The 21,805-nt window shown below is 38.8% G+C and overlaps 1 protein-coding gene across 8 annotated transcripts in view; it reads left to right on the top strand.

The window, feature by feature from the left end:
* ATP8B4 (ATPase phospholipid transporting 8B4 (putative)) overlaps positions 1 to 20,161 on the top strand; it is a 282,452-nt gene extending 262,291 nt beyond the window's left edge. For 7 of the 8 annotated variants that reach the window (XM_077127848.1, XM_077127847.1, XM_077127846.1 and 4 more), the window contains 3 exons: positions 13,799 to 13,937; positions 16,602 to 16,732; positions 18,416 to 20,161. In XM_077127848.1, the coding sequence (XP_076983963.1) occupies positions 13,799 to 13,937; positions 16,602 to 16,732; positions 18,416 to 18,697 (552 nt within the window). In that variant the 3' untranslated portion in view covers positions 18,698 to 20,161. Of the gene's footprint in view, positions 1 to 13,798; positions 13,938 to 16,601; positions 16,733 to 18,415 lie in introns of those variants that run through there. The other variant, XM_077127852.1, reaches the window with a different exon arrangement.
* Positions 20,162 to 21,805: the final 1,644 nt, after the last annotated feature.

The following is a 21,805-nucleotide window of genomic DNA, read 5'->3' as shown; positions in this document are numbered from 1 at the left end:
GATTTGTTCAATTCATCTAAGTTATCTAATTTATTGGCATACAGTTGTTCATAATATCCTGTTGTGGCCCTTTTTATTTCAGTGGGTTGTATAGTAATAGGCCCATTTCATTTCTGATTTTTGTTATTTGTATCTTCTTTGTTTTTTTCTTTGTCAATCTAGTGAAAGTTTTGTCAATTTTATTGATCTTTTCAAAGAGCCAACTATTGGTTCTGTTGACTCTATTGTTTTTGTTTTCTATTTCATTTATCACCCCTCTAATCTTTGTTGTTTCCTTCCTTCTGCATGTTTACTTTGCTCTTCTTTTTATAGTTCTTCCAATTTTGAGGTTAGTTGTAATTGTAAGTCCTTCTTCCTTTGTAATTTAAGAATTTATAGCTATTAAAGTCCCCTCTCAGCACTGTCTTCACTGCATCCCAAAAGTTTTGGTATGTTGTGTTTTCATTTGCCTCAAGATATTTCCTAAATTCACTTCTGATTTCCTGTTAAACCCAGTGGTTGTTTAATATCCATGTATTTGTGAATTTTCAATTTTTCCCTCTTTTGTTGGTTTCTAGCTTCCTTCCATTGTGGTAGGAGAATATACATTCTTTGTTTTCAATATTTTTGAATTTACTGAATCTTGTTTGGGATGCAACATATGCTATATATTGGAGAATGAACCATGTGCACTCAAGAAGAATGTCTATTCTTTTTTCATTGGGTGCAACCCTAGTTGATTTAATGTGCCATTCCTGTACTACCTTATTGATCATGTGACTAAATGTTCTATACATTATTAAGAGTAGTGTGTTAAAGTCTCCTGCTCTGAATGCAGAACTCTCAGTTTCTATCTTCAAATCTGTCAGTATTTGATTCATATATTTTGGGCTTCGCTGTTATGTGACTATATATTTGTAGTTGTTACATTGTCCTGTTGAGTTGAATTATCCCCTTTATCAGTATACAAAGACCATCTTTCTTCCTCATAATTACTTTTGAATTAAATTCTATTTTATCAGCTGTTGACAGAGCCATCCCAGCTCTCTTTTGGTTACTACTTGCCTGGTATATTTCTTCCATCCTTTCACTCTCAACCTACTTGTATGTTTGAATTTAAGTTGAATTTCTTGCAGACAATTTATAGTTGGGTTATGCTTTTTTATCCATTCTGCCAATCTCTGCCTTTTGACTGGAGAGTTAAATCCATTTACATTTAAAGTCACTACTGATAATATGGGACTTTCTTATGCCATTTTGCTATTTAGCCTTTGTACATCTTATGTATTTTTGCCCCTTATGTCTGTTAATACCCACTTTTATATTTATTTATTTATTTGCATTGTACCGTATTGGATACCTTCTCATTTCTATCTGTTTTTATTTTTCATCTATTTTCCTTGGAGTTAGCTGTATTAGTCAGGGTTCTCTAGAGAAACAGAACTAACAGGAGATAGCTGTAAATATGAGATTTGTAAAGGTATCTCATGTAACCGTGGGATTGGAAAATCCAAATCCATAGAGCAGGCTGTGAAATTGGCGGTTCCCATGAATGGTCTCAACAAACCCCACAGGAAAGGCTCGCTGGCTGAAGAAACAGTGAAAAAGTCTCTTTTCTTCCTTAATAGTCTTCGACTGATTGTATTATATTATTCACATCACCACAGTCTTTGTTTCTGTAGCTAGTTATGTGGTCATAGTTTGTATTTATAAGTACCTTCTACTACTTATTCCATGTTCCCTTTTCCCTCAGTAAGCACTTCAGATGGCCATGGTTCTTTGCTGGGTGTGGTGACCCAAATCTTCATTCCTGAAGTTTCTGGGCCATTGTTAGTCCTACCTGGAATGAGTTCTTGCTCCTTTCCATTGACTTTAATTGCAGAGCATAGTAGTACTAAGAGATGCCCTAGAGGATCTCCTGTTTTCCAGGAAAGCTCTTCTTTACCTACATTGTGCAGTTGCAATTCTGTTTCCTGTTGATAGTCAATATCAGTAACCCCAAACAGAACATAGTCCCATTTGTATCTGTTTTTTTAGTGGCGTGAGAAACTTAAAGGGGCCAGGTAGCAGTTTCAATTTCCAGTTCAGTGGAATCATTGTTGTGTCTCCTGATAGGAGTGCTCCTCCATTTGGAATTAAGACCTGTAGACCAGCAGAACTTAAGGTTTCAGGGACAGGAAGCAAAATTTTTCCTGGTGGATTACTAAGGGTGATAGTGATACCACTCCCATTTCCAACCCTTGATTCCTGGACCTATGAATACTGGCTGTAGGAGAAAAAGCACCATGTAGTAGGCACTGATTAAGAGCATACACAGCCTCCAGAGAACACTGCCCCAGCCCTGCAAGGTATTGTCACCTAGCTGACACCGTAATTGGGTCTTTGAAAGGCCATTCTACCATTCTGTCAACCCAGCTGCCTTTGGATGATGGAAACATGTTAAGACCAGGAATTCCATGAGCACAGGAGAATTCATGCACTTCATTTGCTATAAAGTGAGTTCTTTGATCAGAAGCAATGCTGTGTGGAATACCATGACAGTGGATAAAGCATACCATAAGTCCATAGATGGTAGTTTTGGTGGATACATTGTGTGTAAAGAAGGCAAATCCATATCCAGAGTATGTGTCCATTCCAGTTAAAACAAATTGTTGCTCCTTCCATGACGGAAGTGATCCAATGTAATCAACCTGCCACCAGGTAGCAGGCTGATCACCTTGGGGAATGGTGCCATATAGGGGACTGAGTATGCGTGTTTGCTGCTGGCAGACTGGGTACTCAGGAGGGGCCATAGCCAGGTTGGCCTTTGTGTGTGAAAGTCCATGTTGATGAGCCCATGCATAATCTCCATCCCTATCACCATGACCACTTTGTTCATGAACCCATTGGACAATGGCAGGAGTGGCTGAGGAAAGAGGATGGATTCTATCTACAGGACAGGTCATCTTATCCACTTGATTATTGAAACCTTCCTCTCCTGAAGTCACCCTCTGGTGAGCATTCATATGGGACACAAATATATTCATGTTCTTTGCCCATTCAGAAAGGTCAATCCACATACTTCTTTCCCAGATGTCTTTGTCACCGATTTTCCAATCATGCTCTTTCCAAGTCCCTGGTCATCCAGCCAAACCATTAGCAATAGTCCATGAGTCAGTATACAAACACACCTGTGGCCTGTTATCCTTCCAGGCAAAATGAACAACTAGGTGTACTGCTCAAAGTTCCACCCACTGGGAGGATTTCTCCTCACCACTGTCCTTTAAGGACATCCCAGAGGGAGTTGTATTGCTATAGCTGTCCACTTCTGAGTGGTACTGCATGTTGTGCAGAACCAACTGTAAACCAGGACTGAATTTTCTTTTCTTCAGCCATTTGACTATAAGGAACTCCCCAAGAGGTCACAGCTCTGGTCTGGGAAAGAAAAGGTAATGTGGCAGGAGTGGGGGTCATAGGCATTTGGGCTACTTCCTTATGTAACTTACTTGTGCGTTCAGGACCTGCTTGAGCCCTATCTCTTTATATACCATTTCCATCTGGTGGAGTGCTACTGTGCACTCCCAAATTTATTGCCTGTTGAGTCAGACATATCCATCTCACAATAGGCAACTCAGGTCTCTTGATAATTTGGTGGCCCATGGTTAAGCTTTCTATCTCTACTAAGGCCCAGGAGCAGTCTAAAAGCTGTTTCTCAAAAGGAGAATAGTTATCCGCATAGGATGATGAGGCTTTGCTCCAAAATCCTAAGGGTCTATGTTGTGATTCTCCTATAGGGCCCTGCTAATGGCTGCAGACAGCATACCTATTTGCAGCTTGACACTTCCAGCACCATTGGATCTGCTGCATCATATAGCTCAAATGGCAGAACAGCTCACAGAGCTGCCTGGGCTTGTTTCAGAGCTTCCTCCTATTTGAGTCCCCACTCAAAACAAGCAGCTTTTCTGGTCACTTGGTAAATAGACACATTCATATGAGGAATATGTTGTCTCCAAAATCCAAAGAGGCCAACTAGGCATTGTGCCTCTTTTTGGTCATAGGGGGGCAAGATGCAATGGCTTCTCTTTCACCTTAGAAAGGATATCTCAACATGCCCCACACCATTGGACACCTAGAAATTTCACTGAGGTTGAAAACCTGTATTTTTGTTGGATTTATCTCCCATCCTGTGACACACAAAGACCTTACCAATAAGTCTATAGTAGTTGCTACTTCTTGCTAACTAGGTCCAATGCACATGATATCATCAATATAGTGGACCAGTGTGATGTCTTGTGGGAGAGAGAAATGAGCAAGGTCCCTGTGGACAAGCTTGTGAAATAGGGCTGGAAAGTTAATATACCCTTGAGTCAGGAGAGTGAAGGTATACTATTGGCCTTGCCAGCTGAATGCAAACTGTTTCTGGTGGTCCTTACTGAAAGCTATTGAGAAAAAAGTGTTTGTCAAATCAATAGCTGCATATCAGGTACCAGGTGATGTGTTTGATTTCCTCAAGCAATGATACCACATTTGGAACATCAGCTGCAGTTAGAGTCACCACCTGGTTAAGTTTATGATAATCCACTGTCATTCTCCAAGACACATCTGTTTTCTACACAGTCCAAATAGGATAGTTGAGTAGAGATATTATAGGATTACCATCCCCACATCCTTTAAGTCCTTAAGTGTGGTACTACTCTCTGCATTCTCTCCAGGAATCCAATCTTGCTACCAATTCACTCTTACTAGTAGGGGCAGTTCTAGTAGCTTCCACTTGGCCTTTCTTACCATAATAGCCTTCACTCCATAAGTCAGAGAATCAATGTGGGGATCCTGCTAGTTGCTGAGTATATCCATTCCATTTATGCATTCTGGAAATGGGGAATTGATCACAAAATGTGTCCACTGGATTCACTGTGAGGTGGACCTGAGCTAAAGCTCCATCAGTTACCTGACCTCCATAAGCCCTTACTCTGACTGGTGGACCAGAGTGACATTTCAGGTCTCCTGAAATTAGTGTCACTTCTGAGCCAGTGTCAAATGATCCCTGAAATATCTGATCATTTTCCTTTCCCTGATGCCCAGTCACCCTAGTAAAAGGCTGTAATTCTCCTTGGAGGAAGGCTGGGAGGAAGGTTACTAGTGTAAATTTTGGGCAGTATAACAGGGTCCTTCCCCAAGGATACCCAACTCTCCTCTCATTCATGGGGGTCTGTAAACTGTCTTAAGTCTGGGAATTGATTAAAGGGCCATGACTCTCTGTTTTTGTAATTCAAATTAGACTTCTATTCCCTTGACCTATAATTCTTCTGCTTATACAGCTCAAAAAAAAAATTTGGTTTACTGCCCATCTATTTTACTTTTAGGTACCCATAGTCTACTAACCAATGCCAGAAGTCTCTGCAAGTCAGATTATTTTGACTGCTGCTTTGAGTCTGCTGTCCATTATGGTGGCCACGCTTACCTTATCTATGGTGATTAACTTCCCCACATGGCTTCTGCCAACTCACGATCTGATCATCCCCATTGTGTTTAAGGTTTCAAGCTCAGTGACAGCAGTTCCCAAGCAGCAATATCTGACCTACAGAGAAGGATGACAACAGAGATCTTCAGAGAAGATGGAGCTAGTTTCACAAATTTATTTCTCAAGGTTCTGGTGAAAGATATGTCCTCTGGGCATTCCTGGAGTGTGTGAGCAGGTCTTTCAAGATAAATCTATTCTAACATTCCAATCTCTCTAAGCCTTTGGATCCCCTCATCTATATTATACCAGGCAGTTCTGGCATTTCAACCTCAGGTATTGTCAGCCACCTTTTGATCCATGTTTCACCCAACCATCCAAGCAAAGTGTTAATGCCCTTTCTAACTCCTTGAGCTATAACATTGAATGCAGAATATCTGCTTAATGGGCCCATATCAATAAATTCAGCTTGACCCAACTTTATATTCCTTCCACTATTGTCCCATACCCTTAATATCCATTTCTACACATATACCCCTGATTTCTGTCTCTAGAGATTGGAAAATTCATGCAGTTCTTTTGGAGTATATTGTACCTCCTCATGGGTCACACTTTGTACCTCGCCTGTTGTGACTTTAGTCTAGTTATAGGTCTTGAAGAAAAGGGGGGGGGGGCGGTGAGGATAGGTCATGAAAAGAAATAAGAGTATCTTTCAAGCCAATTACCTCAGGGAATTCCTTTGCAGTTTCATCTGGTGAAACAGGATTAGTTGCTCCAGACAGAGGAGTGAGGACTGTTTCCCCAGGGTTGGTGGTTACAGGTTTAGCAGGCATTAAAGGATTAATCTCATTAGGTAGAGGTCAGATGGCAGACTCCTCTGGGCAGACTGGAGGTCAGGAAGCTATTTCCTCAAGGCAGACTGGAGGTTGGGAATCTTTTTCCCCAGGGCAATCCATTACACATCTAGCAGAGCCTCAGCAGATTCCAAGAATTCCATCTCCCCATTGCCATCATTATAAAGCCATATATCCCCATCCCAAGTTTTGGGATCCTAGTCTTTTCCAATCAAAGCTCTTACTTTAACATCAGACACCCTGAAGGGTTGAGATTTTAGTTTATGTTGTAAAACTGCTATTCACACAATGAGGCTCTGCATCTGGTTTTCAAAGATCTCAAGTCTGTGGCCACAGGAAATAAAATTTTCTTTCAGGGCACACATGGAAACTGTTATATCTTTCATACCATGCTTAGGTTGCAAATTTGAAACCTTCAGCCCATCCCTTTTCCTCATCACTGTATCCAACTTATCTAACAACCACCAGCCAACATCATTATACTTCTTAATTCCACAAAACTTCATAAAGGTGTCAAAAACACTTTCACCCATAGCCTTGCCCTGTATAAGCCTATAACTAGCAGAATCTAATGGTGATATTTTGCATGTCCCTCTTGCCAACTCACCCCATGGACTGTCAGTGGCATCTTGATTATTGGAAACAGAATCATTAGTGCCTTTGAATCTAATCTGAGTAGAAAACCAATTGTAAAAACCCACTTCTAAGATTCTGTTTCTTAAGAACCACTCCTGGTACCAAGCTGCATTAGTCATGGTTCTCTAGAGAAATGGAACCAAGAGGAGGTATTTGTAAACATGAGATTTATAAAGGTATATCAGGCAACCATGGGAATGAAGGGTCCAAAATCTGTAGGGCAGGCTGTGAAGCTGACAGCTCTAATGAAGGGTCTGGATGAACTCCACAGGAGAGACTTACTAAGCAGTGAAAAGTTTCTCTCTTCTTCCTCAATAGTCTTCAACTGATTGGATTATCTTATTTGTGGGGCACATGCTCTAGTTGATTGCAGATGTAATCAGCCATAAATGCAATGACTAATGATTTAATAAACCAGCGTTCTGGTTTATCAACTAGCCATGAAATATCCTCTCAGCAACGGTCAGGCCAGTGCTTGCCTGACCATATAACTGGACATATCATCTGACCCAGTTGACACCGGAACCTAACCATCACATTACCATTGGATTAAAATTTAACATCCTAGAGTGCATGGGTGCTTCAGTGATAGAATGCTCACCTTTCATTCAGGAGACCTGGGTTTGATTTCTGGAACAGGCACCCAAATAAAAAAAATATGAACATCCTAAATAAATAACAATTGTATTTGGTTTGATAACAATTTAGCTTTAATAGTATGCATTTATATTTTTCCTATCTCCTTGTATCTCCTACCATTTTTTGTCCTTGGTTACCGTTTATATTATTGTACTCTGTATGTCCAAAAACCTAGATTTAGCATTACTCTTTATGCATCTCCATTTTAGCACCTGTTGGAAGTAAGAAATGGAGTTACATACCAAACAATATAATACAATAATGCTGGCATTTGTAATTTATAATTAACCATGCTCTCACTCTCATTTTTGGTTGCCATATAAAAATTGTAGGGTTGCAGTTGTTTTCTTTCAGCCATTTAAGTATTTCAACGCTGCTTTCTCACCTCCAGGGTTTTTGATGAGAAATTGGTACTCAATCTAATTGGGACTCCCTTGTCTGCAACCCATTGCTTTTCTCTTGCAACTTTCAGACCTCTCTCCTTGTCTTTTGCATTTGATCGTGTAATCAGTATATGTCAGTGTGTATTTTTTTCATGTTTATCCTGTTTGGTATCTCTGAGCTTCTTGGATATGCATATTCGTGTCAGTTGCTGATTTGGGAAGTTCTCTGTCTATTTCTACTGCTACTTTCTCTCTCCTTCTGGAACTCCCATCGTGCCTATGTGGGTGCATTTGATTGTGTCCCATAGCTGTCTTAGGCCACTTTCACTTTTAGTATTTCTTTGTTTTCTTCCTGTTCCTCAGCCTGACTTATTTCAAGTGTATGTCATGCTTTGTTCACCAGTGTACCCCCACAATGAACTACACTGCCAGACACAAAGAAGTATTTGTTGAATGAATGTAGGACAGAGGAATACAAGAAAAGAGATTGAAGTTGAGCTGAGGAGGTGAGAAGAATTTGGTTGAGATACCCAACTGTTCCTACTCTTCTAATTTCATGCTGATCTTATCTTGCATGACCAAAGCAGGCCTGTCCTTAGTGGTAACTTTCATAGTCTTCCAAAACGTGAATCATCATCATCAACTATGAGTGATTTCATGCATTATACTCAATCATCAGAATGCCACTATGCATGTTCTAGTTTGCTAGCTGCCAGAATGCAATATACCAGAAATAGAATGGCTTTTTAAAAGGGGAATTTAATAAGTTGCTAGTTTACAGTTCTAAGGTTGAGAAAATGTCCCAAGTAAAACAAGTCTATAGAAATGTCCAATCTAAGCCATCCAGGGAAAGATACCTTGGTTCAAGAAGGTTGATGAAGTTCAGGGTTTCTCTCTCATCTGAGGAGGCACATGGTGAACACAGTCATGGTTTCTCTCTTGGCTGGAAGGGTACATGGTGAGCACAGCATCATCTGTTAGTTTTCTCTCCTGGCTTCCTGTTTCATGAAGCTCCCTGGGAGATATTTTCCTTCTTCATCTCCAAAGTGCTGACTGATAGACTCTGCTTCGTGGTGCTGCAGCATTCTCTGCTCTCTCCCAACCTCTTTCATTCTCCAAAATGTTTCCTCTTTTAGAGGACTCCAGAAACATACCAAGACCCACCCAAATGGGTGGAGACATGTCATCACCTAATCCAGTTTAACAACCACTCTTGATTAAATCACATCTCCAGGGAGATAGTCTGATTACAGTTTCAAACATGCAGTATTGAATAGGGATTATTCTGCCTTTATGAAATGGAATTTAGATTAACACCCAGTGGATGTTATTACTCCCTTTTTCCAGATAGATGAAGTTCAGAGAGTTTAAGTGACTTGCCTTAGGTCAAACAGTATGTAACAGAGCCCAGGTCTGTCTCACTGTAGGGTCCTTTGGGGAAAAAAGTCTTTTATTCAACAGTGAAACTGTTTATAAGGCAAATTATCAGGAAGTATGAGAACAAAGCTTACTCTGAGCATAAAGGAGGATATCATATACTTTCTTTGTTATTTAGGAAAAAGAGACAGAGGGCATTGAGCTAAAGGCACTGGGTGTTTGGAAGAGAGAGAAAAAGAGTGTCTTGAAAGACAGAGAGGAGAGGCTGGAGATAATCAAGGCAAACTTGGCCCACTTGCTTCTGGCAGGGCTTCTGATTTTCAGAGCAACAATGGCAGCTCCCATTAATTGAACAATTTACTATGTGCCAGACAGATAATCTCATTATTTCATTTAAAAGTGTAGATACTACTGTTAAGGATGACAAGAATAGACTTGACAAAAGGTTAAGTTCAGGCCAAGTGACATAGAAAATGGCAAACCAGGATTTGAACACAGGTCTTCTGATCCAAGATCCAAACCTCCAAAGTTCAAGGAAGCTGGGCTTCCTTTCTTTATGAAAATAAATAGAACCTGTGGACCTCACCAAACACAGAACACATATGGTTTCCATCCCGCTTATCCATGAGGGAATACCTAGGACACCAGTATCATCGTTGAATAAAATGTGAGAGAATCTTTGTTGAATAATGGTAAACACACAGACTCTTCTTGCAGCATCAAAATTTCAGCTTGAGAGAGAAATAGTTCCCAGCCTTGTATGTTGGTCTAACTCTTTAAGGAACATCACCCCTTCTTTTTATTTCTAGGTAGCACTGAGAACGTCTGCTTTACCATGGAATACCCAGATGTGAGTGTATAAATATTTGTAACCATGAAAGCTCAGCAATTTTTACTTCACTCAAAATTTTCTTACCTTTACTATGTAGAATTAAAAGTCTCAGGAATTCTGTGAATAAGTTCAATTTGATAGCAGCATTAACGTTCTCTCCTCGCTGTCTAAGCTTGACTTGCCTTAGTGGTAACAGCACCCATGAAATTTCCATGGTCTGTATTTAGTTATATATCTTAAGTATGTGTCCTGCTGATGCTATGGACCAAATTTTAGCAGTTTCTTTCCTTATTTTTTTTTAAGATATCGGTTTTTCAGACATTTGAATTACAAAATACTTTTAAAAAGCATTTTAAACTATAAGAAATTGTAAAAAATAAAATGAGTCATCTTTTTCTTCCTTCCATTACTCTCGTCTTTAACTACTATGATCGACATAGTTGAAATCCTTTGATATTTTTTTTTCTTTGCTTTTAGACATATACACACACTCAACAAAAAGGAGCATAGTTATGCATATTATCCCCTAATATGCTTTTTTCACTGAACTAGATATCTTGGACAGCTGTCCAAATCAACATAATCAGTCTATCTTAATCTTTTTAGTAACTACATACACATTTACAGTACCGAGATACAATGACTTATTCATCAATCCTCTATGATTTTGTTGTTGAAGGAATGCTGCAACGCATATACTTATACATATATTTTGTGTACTGTCAGACAAATTCCTAGAAATTACATTGCTGGCATCAGAACTGCTAATTTTGAGTATTTTGTGGTTTTCACTTGCTGTGTCAGAGAGTATATGCATTTCAAACTTTCATACATGTTGCCATATTACTTTCCAATAAGATGGGAGTTACAGACACAGACATTCCTTTAGTTTAAGCAAAAAGAAGTTTAGTGAAAGTTATTAGATTGTGCCAGAATCTCTGGAAGGACAAATGAACCGGGGAGAGTCATACCTAGCTCGCAGAATGCTACTGGATGCAACACCTAACCATGTGGCTGCTAGTGAAGAAGCTGCCATTCCCACCCCTTAGAGCTTGGTCCTAATCACACTGATAACTAGATTCCAGAAGGGCAGCCATAGACTCCCAGAAAAGCCATCACCTCTGCCTCCACGCTTGCCAAATTCTGAAAGCAGTATATTAAAGTTTTCCATTATGATTATGATTCTTATCAAGTGCTTCTTGTATTTCAAGAAGGCTTTACCTTATATAATTTGTTGCTATATTATTTTGTACATAATCATTCTTGATTTTATTTATTTGTGTCTTTTATTTATTTTCATGGTAAAATAATCTCACATAGGTTTAATATTTATATTGAGTTTTTCTTGCTTTTTTTTGGTTTGGATCTGCCTGTATCCATCCCTTCATTTTTATTTTTTAAAAATCTCATTCTATTAGTTTTTCCTCCTCTGATAAAGGACTTTAAGCTATACATCTTTATTGAAATAACTTATATGTTTTCTCTTGCTCTTTTCATACTATCTTGCGATTACTTTCACTTCTACTTTAAAAATTTCTTTTTTTCTTTTGTCTTATTTGGCTGCATTAATTATGATTTTTACATATGCTGTTTCCCATGAATAATTTACAAGTTTTGTGACTGTAATCCTCTTTTACTAGTGATTCTCTTCATTTTAATGCAAAAATTAATTCATAACCCTATCCTCCACCAAATGTTTTACTATCTGTTCTAAACCTTCCCTTATCCACTGACAATTAGACAATCTTGGAAATGTTTTTACTTTCTTTTTCCTTTCCTGCCTCTTGCATGGTAGTAATTAAAAATTTTAGTGCCAGGATGCTGTTAAATGCTCTCTTAAGATATATTTTAGAATTTTTCAAAATTATTTCTAAATGAACACTATTGCTCATATTCACATTATTAGTCATTTAGAAATAACTATAAATTTACAAGAACTGTTGCTCACCACCATTTTCATTTTCTTGTCTTTCCATATTTTAAGGTCTTTGTTCTGATTTAATTTTTATTTGGCTGCAGTAATTTCTTTGAGTAATTTGTTCAGAAGTGCTTCATAGATATTATACTTTTGAGCTCAAAAACTGTCTTTTTTTGTCTTTACATTTAAATTATATTTGGGATGAACATAAGATTCTTGAGTCAGAGTCTTTTCTTTAGTTTTGCAAATGTTCCACTCTATCACAGTTTCAGTGTAGCAGTTTAATGTTAGGTTGATTCTCTTTCCTTTTTAAGGAATATCTTAACTCCAGCATGGCAGGCAAGAACCCCATCCTGTGTTGGACTTTTAAATTAAGAAAGAATGCTTCTTGGTCCAGAATTATTTTGTTATAATGGCACCTTCTCAAGAGTTCTCATTACATTTTTAAATTATTGTAATGCTCATCTCTCTGTTTCACTAGTTCTGCTTCATTAGGTGCTACCTGTTTTCGTTTTCTCAGTTGGGTACTCTCAAATTGGTGGTGATTTTTCTTTGCCTATTCATACCCACACAGGCAGGCTATCAGTGACTCTTGTTGATTGTAAACTGACGTGTGGTAGAAGGCACAGTCGGAGGTCTTGGTTTAGTGTCTTAGCAGCCAAATAAACTGGAAAACCAGCATCTCTTTGCTGAATCATGGATGGCAAGGCTCTCTGTTCTCAAAGTCTCTTGAAGAGAGAAAAGGCTGTCTTCTTATAAACCCTGCAGTTTACATCCAATGCTGTTGACACCCTTATAATGGGGTAGCATTTTAAAGGGCAGTAAACTTCAAGCAGAAAGAGGAAGTATTTCTCCATATATTGAGGGACAATATATGTACAATGAAGTTATTCATTGTACAGTAGGGTCCCCTTAGGCAGCTGAGAAATTTGTAGCCTTGCCCCAGGCTTCTCGAGAAATACAAACCTTCACTTGAACTACATGGGCCCTCTGAGAGGCAAATAATGATGCCAGGACCTGCTTCTTTCCTTGGAGAATTCAAGGGTTCATATTCATCAGTGGTTTCTTGGCTCCCCAATAGCAGACCACTCTTTTTTCAACCAAGTTGTCAAACTAGTTATTGGAGGTTAGAAGGGCTTCTGTACATGCTCTTGGGTTTCCATGAATCGCAATTTCTGAATTTTATGTCCAAAGAAGATTAAGGATTTTATTTACTATTATTTGAGAAATTTAAGAGAAAGGACTATCAAAATGATTTGGAATGTTCGTGTAAAACACCTTATGCATGTGCTAAATGGTCTTTGGGAATGTATGTACAGATTACAACATGTTGCACTTGCACAGCACACAAATAAATTTTTCCTTAATAGAAAAGTTTTGAGAGCAATTTAGAAAATAACTTTGAAATTATAAACCATTTACCCATCTTATTTCTCACCAAAAATAAGTTTAACATTTTATCTCCTGATTCAGACCCAATCTTAAGAGATATAATGGTTTGGGAGATACAGGTTCTAAAGTCAATTGGCTACCTGAACTGTCAAGTCAAGTGAATCCCCCAGAATGTACAGAAAGTGAGAGTATCTAGAGACGCAATCCTTCACTTGGACTACATGGGCCCTCTGAGAGGCAAATAAGGTGCAACCACATTATCAAAGAACCACTCTGGGGAAACATCATTCAGTAAAATGATGTCTTTATAATCCTCAGAGACCTCCTTTTTACGATTTATTTTATTTACAGATAGCTTTGGATACCAGTTACTGGACTGTCATTAATCACATCTTCATCTGGGGCAGCATTGCCACTTATTTCTCCATTTTATTTGCAATGCACAGTAAAGGTATCTTTGAGATCTTCCCAAACCAGTTTCCATTTGTTGGTAAGTGAGTGCTACTGTCTAGTGGGGCCTAGTGTGATGCTGGTCTTTATTTGTCCTTGAACCTATTTTCATTATGGACTGGGGATGACTAGTGATTCTGCCTTCAGGAATTGATTGAGCCAGGCATTTGTAGTCTTCCAGGCTTGATAGGGGATCCAAAAGATTATTTTCTGCTGTCTCCAATAGAAGCAGAAGAGTTGTTGTGATGGCAGCTTATAGGTTCCCAAGAACTCAGATGTAGTAAGCTGACCCTTTGTGGATAAGAGGCATAGCACATATATTGGGCTGCCTCAAGGCCTGTGAAAAGTTTATGTACAGTAGAGGGAAGAGAAAAGAACACTGGAATCTCCCTTTTACGCCAAATTACCACCACCATCTCAGACAAAGTTCACCCCTGGAACTTTCTTGAATTTAGATAAGAAATAAATGATGCATAGTTTAGAGCCTTCTAAAAATGGTGGGATGCTAGTCCATAAGTAGCATGAAGAGTAGGCCTTGAAGTTAGCCAGCGTCCAAATGCTAGCTGCACCGCTTATGGTGCAGAAACTTGAGTTTCTACCCTTTTCCAGGCCTTAATGTCTTCACTTGTAAATTGGAAATATTAATAGTTCTTATTTTCATTGAAATTTTGTGAGGATTAAATGAGATAATGCATTCAAAGAGCTTAGTATGTAACTTGGCATGTGGTACTTTTTCAACACATGTTAATCATGATGATGGTGATTATTATTATTAAAGCAAATGTGGCTTGATTACTGGTTGGGAACATTGCAGAGGGATTTGAGTATCAGTTGAAAAGCAAAGGGTCCCTTAAAATCCTTTAAAAACCTGTGATTCTATGATGTGTACATCTGGTCTATCAGTGGAGTCTACTACCATTTTTTACATGACATTTCAAAATGATTCTCAGCAAAAATCACTAAGCTTTACACAAGGGAGTTATTAATACACTTTTTAAAGAATAAGTGTGAGAGAAGTTGGAAATGGTGATGCTTCTGAATTCATCCCACAAAACTGTGGAAAAGAGAGACACATAGTGACAACCCTCTTGAGCCCAATCAGTCAAGAATGATAGAGTTGTATCCACTGGTTATGGAACCCAGTCTAGAAAGACAAGTGTTAGAAGATTGCTTCATGTAGGATTGGAAAATGGAAGCAACTATGGGGTTATACATTCGAGTTGATGCAAAGACACCTGAAACTATAATTCCATTTAAATGGACACATATGCTTTAAAATATTGTTCTTCAACTTTTACCTTGCCCTGCATATACATGGAAATCTTTAGATTGTACTACTCTTACTTAATATGTAATGTTACTACTTTGTTTACCAAAAAATTCCAACCACATAGAGACATGTTGGTTATGAACAAGAATAAGCATATTAGGAAAGAAATACATAAAAGCTATTTTAAGTTTTTTTGTCATTATTGTTGCCAGATTTGAAAGTTCAGTGCATTCACCAGAACAGTTTCCGTCCTAAAAGAGCATTCTAATATGCATAATCAGACTGGAACGTCTCCACTGGAGAAAGTCGTTTGTGTGGAGGCCACTCTCTCCAGCTAAACAAATACCATTCCAGGAATTAATTACTGAGCTCCAATGAAACTTTTCAAACGTTAGATCAACAATGGGGTTCAATTTTCTTTTCCCTTAGTAGCCAGCAGCAAGCAGGAGTGTGGTTTTCAAGTGAAGCTTGTTTTTCCAGCCATGCCTGGGGTTACTGAGCTTCAAAGAGCTCAAAGAGACATTTAATTTATTGAGTCAAGTTTGTTTCTGCCCATGTCTGAAGGCAACTGGAATCAGCTGCTTTTGGGGAGGCAGATTCTACCCACCCAAACCAGAAAAAGCAGACCTACCAATCAGTAGCCAAACCCTCCTATCCAAAGCCAATTCGATTGGTGTTAACACTCTAGCACTGGGAGAGGGGACCTGGGTAATTCTGGAGGTGTCATTGTATGTCCCTAGAAAACTAACAGGGTCAAATGTTTATTTTGGTGATATAAATGGAGTTGGCATCTTCCCATGGAATTTGTCAGTCTGACTTACTGACCTTTATTGCTTTGTTTAAACAAACATCACAGTATATGAGGTGTGAGTATAAAGTAAGGAAACTGACTTGAAAATCAATTTCACTGCTCTGTTGCAGTAGCCCTTTGGATGGCTACATCAGCAGGCTCCCAGTAATAGGCATGCTATTTTCACAAACATAGCCAGTGAACAAGAACATTATTTGAGATTATGCTTTTATCCAGGACATATATTTTACAGTTTAAATGGGATAGTTTTTATTTGAGTCAATAAGAGTAAATATGCCTGTAAAAATGAATGGTTGCTTTGTAGTCAAGGGGTCTTGAGGATGGATGAGAGACCTGTGCTTCAGGAGTAAAGGAGGACTTAGCTTGACTTGGGCTGGCAATTACTAAGTGATTATTAGCCCACCAAGAAGTACTCAAGGGTGATCTTACCAATTTTTGCCTTCTCCTCTTCACTGCTGAACATACTATATATTGGGGAAAACACCCAGTGATTCTGTAGGTAGTCTGAACTTTACCATTTCAAAAAAAAAAAAAAAAAGTCACCTTACAGGAATAGATGAAGAGATTAATTCAATAATTCAGTCCCATTTATGACCAGAACACACATTTTTCTTTAATGACAGGAAACGCAGGACATTCCTTAACTGAGAAGCTAATCTGGCTTGTGGTTCTCTTAACGACCGTGACTTCAGTTATGCCCGTGGTGGCATTCAGATTTTTGAAAGTGGATTTATACCCAACCCTGACTGATCAGGTATGTAACAATGCTGATAAGTAATTGGAGGGCTGGTTCCTGCCTCTTTGAGTGGTGTCCTTCTCTGTCTGATTGAAGAACTGATGCCTGGAGATGGGCTAATGAAGTTCCCATCCGCAAACTCCTAATCAGAGATGAGACTGTCCATAAAATTAATGCACTAGCCCCAGGAGTTACAATGCTGTCAGACATCTAGACTAAATGTGGGTGGGGAGTCAAAAATGAGAAGTTAAGTTGGGTTAAATTAAAAGTCAATTTTTGAAGAAGACACTGACATTATTTTAAACAATTATTCCAAGGCAAAGGCAAGCCATAGGGAATGTTATTGGTTTGATTAGTAAGTACAGATACAGTAAAAAAGAGATGGGTATGGTAACAGGTGAAGGGGCTCTAGCTTTCTGTAAAAATATAGTAGCAAATCCAGGAACCTGGGAAGAGGTGACCTTCAGGACAGTTTAAGGAAAGGAACAGCAATTTCATGGATAGATTGGAAAGGATGAAGTTAGAAGGAAAGGAAAGTAGAAAGAATAGCCTATAGAAATATCTAAGCCAGGAAATTGGCAGAACGTGTTTTGCTGTTTGAGGAGAAGAGGATTGTAAGCAAGATGATGTCAGATTAGGTAAGAAACCAGACAAAAACAGAAAAGGAGAAAGGAAGGGGAGACAAATATTTGTACCCAAATCATGAGGAGGAGAAAAACACTGATGTAATGAGTGGCGAGTGGCCAGGCCCATGAAGCTGGGAGGAATGGGGTAGAACTTTCCTTATTATGATGTCCCTTCACAATCTGAAGCCAAAGTATGAAAAGATTGCATTTGAAATGATTCCCAGAGTGCCCTCTTGTACCTGTCCTTTTTCCCTTTGGCCCTGTGAGCTGATTCCTACATCTACCCAGTAAAATGATGGATGAGCTGAAAGAAGGAAAAAGATGTTTATTTCTTCCTATGTTGGGTCAGATTGTGATTTTCTGCTTTTTAAAGGCTTTCCCTTGGCGTGAAAGTCAGACTCCAAGAGATCAACCTAATCAGAGAACAGTGGGCACACTTGCACCAAATCTGGTATCTTTTTCTCTTCAACTGTGCAATGAAATGCAAGAAATGTTGAAAACCCCCTCACATGATGTTGATCCCTTCAAAAGGCCACTAGAAACACAAAAGAAAACAAAGCCTTGAAAGTCTTCATGGTACATTGACCTACCACAAGAGTTGGAAAGTTCTGACTCTCAGTCTTCATTCTAAATTTTCTCCTAGTACATTTACTAATGACTACTGGATAGTGAGATTCTCTAAAAGAGAGATAAAAGGACCTGTTTAGGGGGAATGGAACTAGAAGGTATTAGAAACTGACTGAGTTTGGGTAGTGCATATTAGAGAATCTTTTCGTACGAAAGTATGTGCCTATTTATTTAAGATGGATGTATGAGATAGAGATGATAATGACATTTGTCTTAACATTTCTCATTAACTTAATAGTCTCTTAGCATGAACAATAACTGACTAGTGTCCAAGGTAGTCTTTTAGATGGAAAACTTCTTTTGTAGGCTGGGAACCAAAACTTTGCTTTGCAATGAAAGTGTTTTGTTATTGTGATATTGTTTTACCTGAAAGGCTTTACACACTGACCCACTGCTGAGGTCTGTTGTTTGAATGCATCATCTCACTCTGGGTCTACTTCCTCTCTAGATCCGCCAAAGGCAGAAGGCTCAAAAGAAAGCGAGGCTCCCAAGAAGCCGAAGGCCTCAGGCCCGCAGGTCAAGCTCAAGGAGATCTGGATATGCTTTTGCACACCAAGAGGGCTATGGAGAGCTTATCACATCTGGAAAAAATATGCGAGCTAAAAAATCACCCTCAGCGCCAGGGTTGGAAAAGACACCATATAATAGCACTAGCTGGATTGAAAATTTATGTAAGAAAACCACAGATACAGTGAACAGCTTTAGCCAGGATAAAACAGTGAAACTATGAGTCAAGATGAGTTTGAACCACATAGTTATCTTTTCACTTCAGCTGGAGCTGAAATTCAGCTGGCTCCAGAGGTTGGGAACAGGGGCTAGGAATGGGGCAAGTTGTCTCACTTAACTTAAATCTGGCAGACAGCTGCCAATGCTCTGCAAGAAGGGGTGTTCTCCACACAGACCAAGCCCGACAGTCACTATCTAGTTCTGATTTGATGGGCAAAATCCTCAATTAAAACACAATACAATAACAACTGACCTTAAACTTTAGAAACTCATTTAGGGAGAAAAATTTGTAAATCCACGTATATTTTGAGTGGGTCTCCAGGTGAATAGAAAGGTACATTGCAAAGGTTATATAGCTCAGCTGAAAATCATGCTTGTTGGCAGATAAACATGTATATGTAAGAACAGCCCTTTCCAAGATGCTCTTTCAAGATTTACAACATGCACCAGGGTGCTTTCACACTAAGGGCAGCTTGTCTTAATGTCTACCCAGCTGTTCAGTCAGGACAACACATCCATGGCTGGAGAATAGAAATGCATGTTGGTGTTCCTCATTTTTCTCTCCGTAGATGTCTAGGGAAGGAGTAAACTGAGTATCTTTACAGTAGTGTAGGCTGATAATTTGGTTGCATTTATTTAAAAAACTCTCAAACTCATTTATAGACATGCTCATGAAATCAAAGACAACCTCTCTAATAATTATCCTATATTCTTTTCAAAGGCCTTTGTAATACCCTCAATAGAATTTCCTCAATGTCATCCAGAACCATTGATAGATTCAGCAAAGCACTGGAATTTCCCACCTTAATGATAGTATTCCGTATAGTCTACGGCCAAATACTTTTGACATCTCCAGTTTTAGAAAGTTAAGGTTTGAAACCAAACAAATTAATAAACTGTTGCCTTAATTGCTATTTAACTGCTCAGATTTTTAGAGTTAGTTGCTTTTGATACCCAGCTGTCATGTTTATAATTCAAATATATAAACATATGTAAATGAGGTTAATTTTTTTGGAGATTGCCCAACCCAAATTTTATGTCCATCTATGAATCACTAGTGCATTTCCTGTAAAAGGATTCAGGCAAAGTTGTGCTCCAAGCCCAGCTCTGTCACTTATTGTCTCTGTGACCTTGCATAAGTAATGTAGCTTCTCTGAGTCTCAGTTTCTTCTTGGGGAAAAGGATATACTGCCTACCTCACCTGGTTGTTTGAAGACTGTCAAAACACAAATTCTCAAACCATTAAAAATGTAATTCTCATATGAATAGATGATGAGTTAAGTTTCATTTAAGTGTGCATTAACCAGAGTAAATGATCCTAGATAGTTCCCTACTCCCCTGTATATCTGCCAAGACTAGCCCAGATGTTAGTTTTAAATATCTAATTTGTCATTAGTTTCATTATGTTTGCTTGCTTTTTGTAACATTTTTGAAAGATTTGAAACTTTTAGTAAATGTTTTGGTGCTAATCGGTGTTTGCTGTTTTGTCTGTCCTTTATTGAGAAGTCACTGGGGAGCACTTTTGTTACATTTGTCTTCTCCCCTTTATATGCTGGAAGAAAACGTATTTCATTCTTAGGCTCAAAGTCAAGAATAAAATCCACCAATTTGACCTGTGTGTAAGGGATGGAAAATATTAGGAATGGTCCAAGTTTGCAAATTCAGTTCAAATTAAACAAGACTGTTTATAAATAGATAATGTGGATGATTGTGAAAGAAACACATTATCAGTTTACTTTGGTGCCCTGAGATCCAAATAAGCTCACACTCCTATTGCAAGATCATTTGTTCACAAATGCCAGGGTTTATTTTAAACCCGAAGATGAGAAGATTGAGGGGTAGGTGGGGATGACAGGGCTCTGGGGGAATAATAAAATTTTAATTTTACAGAAATACTATCTGATTATTTGGATAGCAAAAACCTACCCCTCCTCCCCACCCAGATTTGGGACTTAAGTTGGTAACTTGAGTTTTTAAAGTCATGGCCCACATTTTGAGCTATTATAGGCAATTGCAAATCCTATTTCTCTGATTTATATTTGTCTTTCCCATCTGCTTCCAGGTATACATACCTTTAAAGCAAAGAAAAAAAGAGTAAGGGATAAAAGAAACAGAAAGAAAGGAATGAAGGAAGAAAAGAGGGAGAGAGTAAAGGGTTTCCAGTTATATGTCTCTGGATGTGTGATCTGACTCTGAAAATTAAACTTAATCCTTCAAAGGAAAAAAAAAAGATTATGTTTAAGACTTTAGCACCAAACATCCTTCACAGTCCTTGTGAGATCAAGAAAAACTTATTGGAAAGTGGTTCCAGCAGCTCTGGCTTCTTATCGCAGCAATGCCTGTGCCTTGTGGGAACTAGGGTGGGTCACTGACGTCTGCAGGCCTGTTTTCTCACCCAATCAAACAGGGTGATCTCTATGCCCCTTTCTGGTTCTCTCATTCTATGATATGTAATGGTCAGTGTTGTCCACCTTGTACTTGAAAGTGTCTTTGATTATTGAGAGAGTGAGAAAGATCGAATCTTTTCTTTCTTGAGGTGCTCTCTTGAGGGCTGGGTCTGCCTCTTGTATTGTTTGTATTTCTCCACAATAGCCCCCGGTATGCTGCTTCCTGGGTGTCCCTCACCTTATCCAGAGGTACTAAATCCTATGGCCTTGCCTTGCCTGGGCCAGCTGGACACACTGGATTTCTTGCTAATGATTTGCTAAGCTCTTATCACCACACTCTCTTTTCCTTTCTGTGGGTTTTAGAAAGCAAACATATACAGAAGCAAAGGTAATGTACTCATACAAGCCCAATAAGCAGAGGGCTATTTTAAAGTCCCCTCTACCCTGTCCCTGGACTTAGAGGAGTTTCCTTGGACCTCAGTCTCTCAGGATTCAAGTTGAAACAGCAGAGCTTGAGCAATTTTCTTCATACTTATAGTGCAATTTTTCAAAGTATTTATCAGTTTTGCATAAACTGTATCCTTTGAGCCTTACAACAACCCTATAAAATGGTCAGGACATTTCATGTTAAACTCATTTTAAGAAGAGGAAATTGAGGCTTTGCTCTGACACCAAATCCGGAGCTTCTTGCCCACAGCTCCCCACTCCATGCCAAGCTCTCCTCA

The sequence above is a fragment of the Tamandua tetradactyla genome, chromosome 14 (assembly GCF_023851605.1).
Source record: "Tamandua tetradactyla isolate mTamTet1 chromosome 14, mTamTet1.pri, whole genome shotgun sequence".
Taxonomy (NCBI): Eukaryota; Metazoa; Chordata; class Mammalia; order Pilosa; family Myrmecophagidae; genus Tamandua; species Tamandua tetradactyla.
The sequence above is the reverse complement of the archived record's forward strand: the minus strand, read 5'-3'. Positions and strand labels throughout refer to the sequence as shown.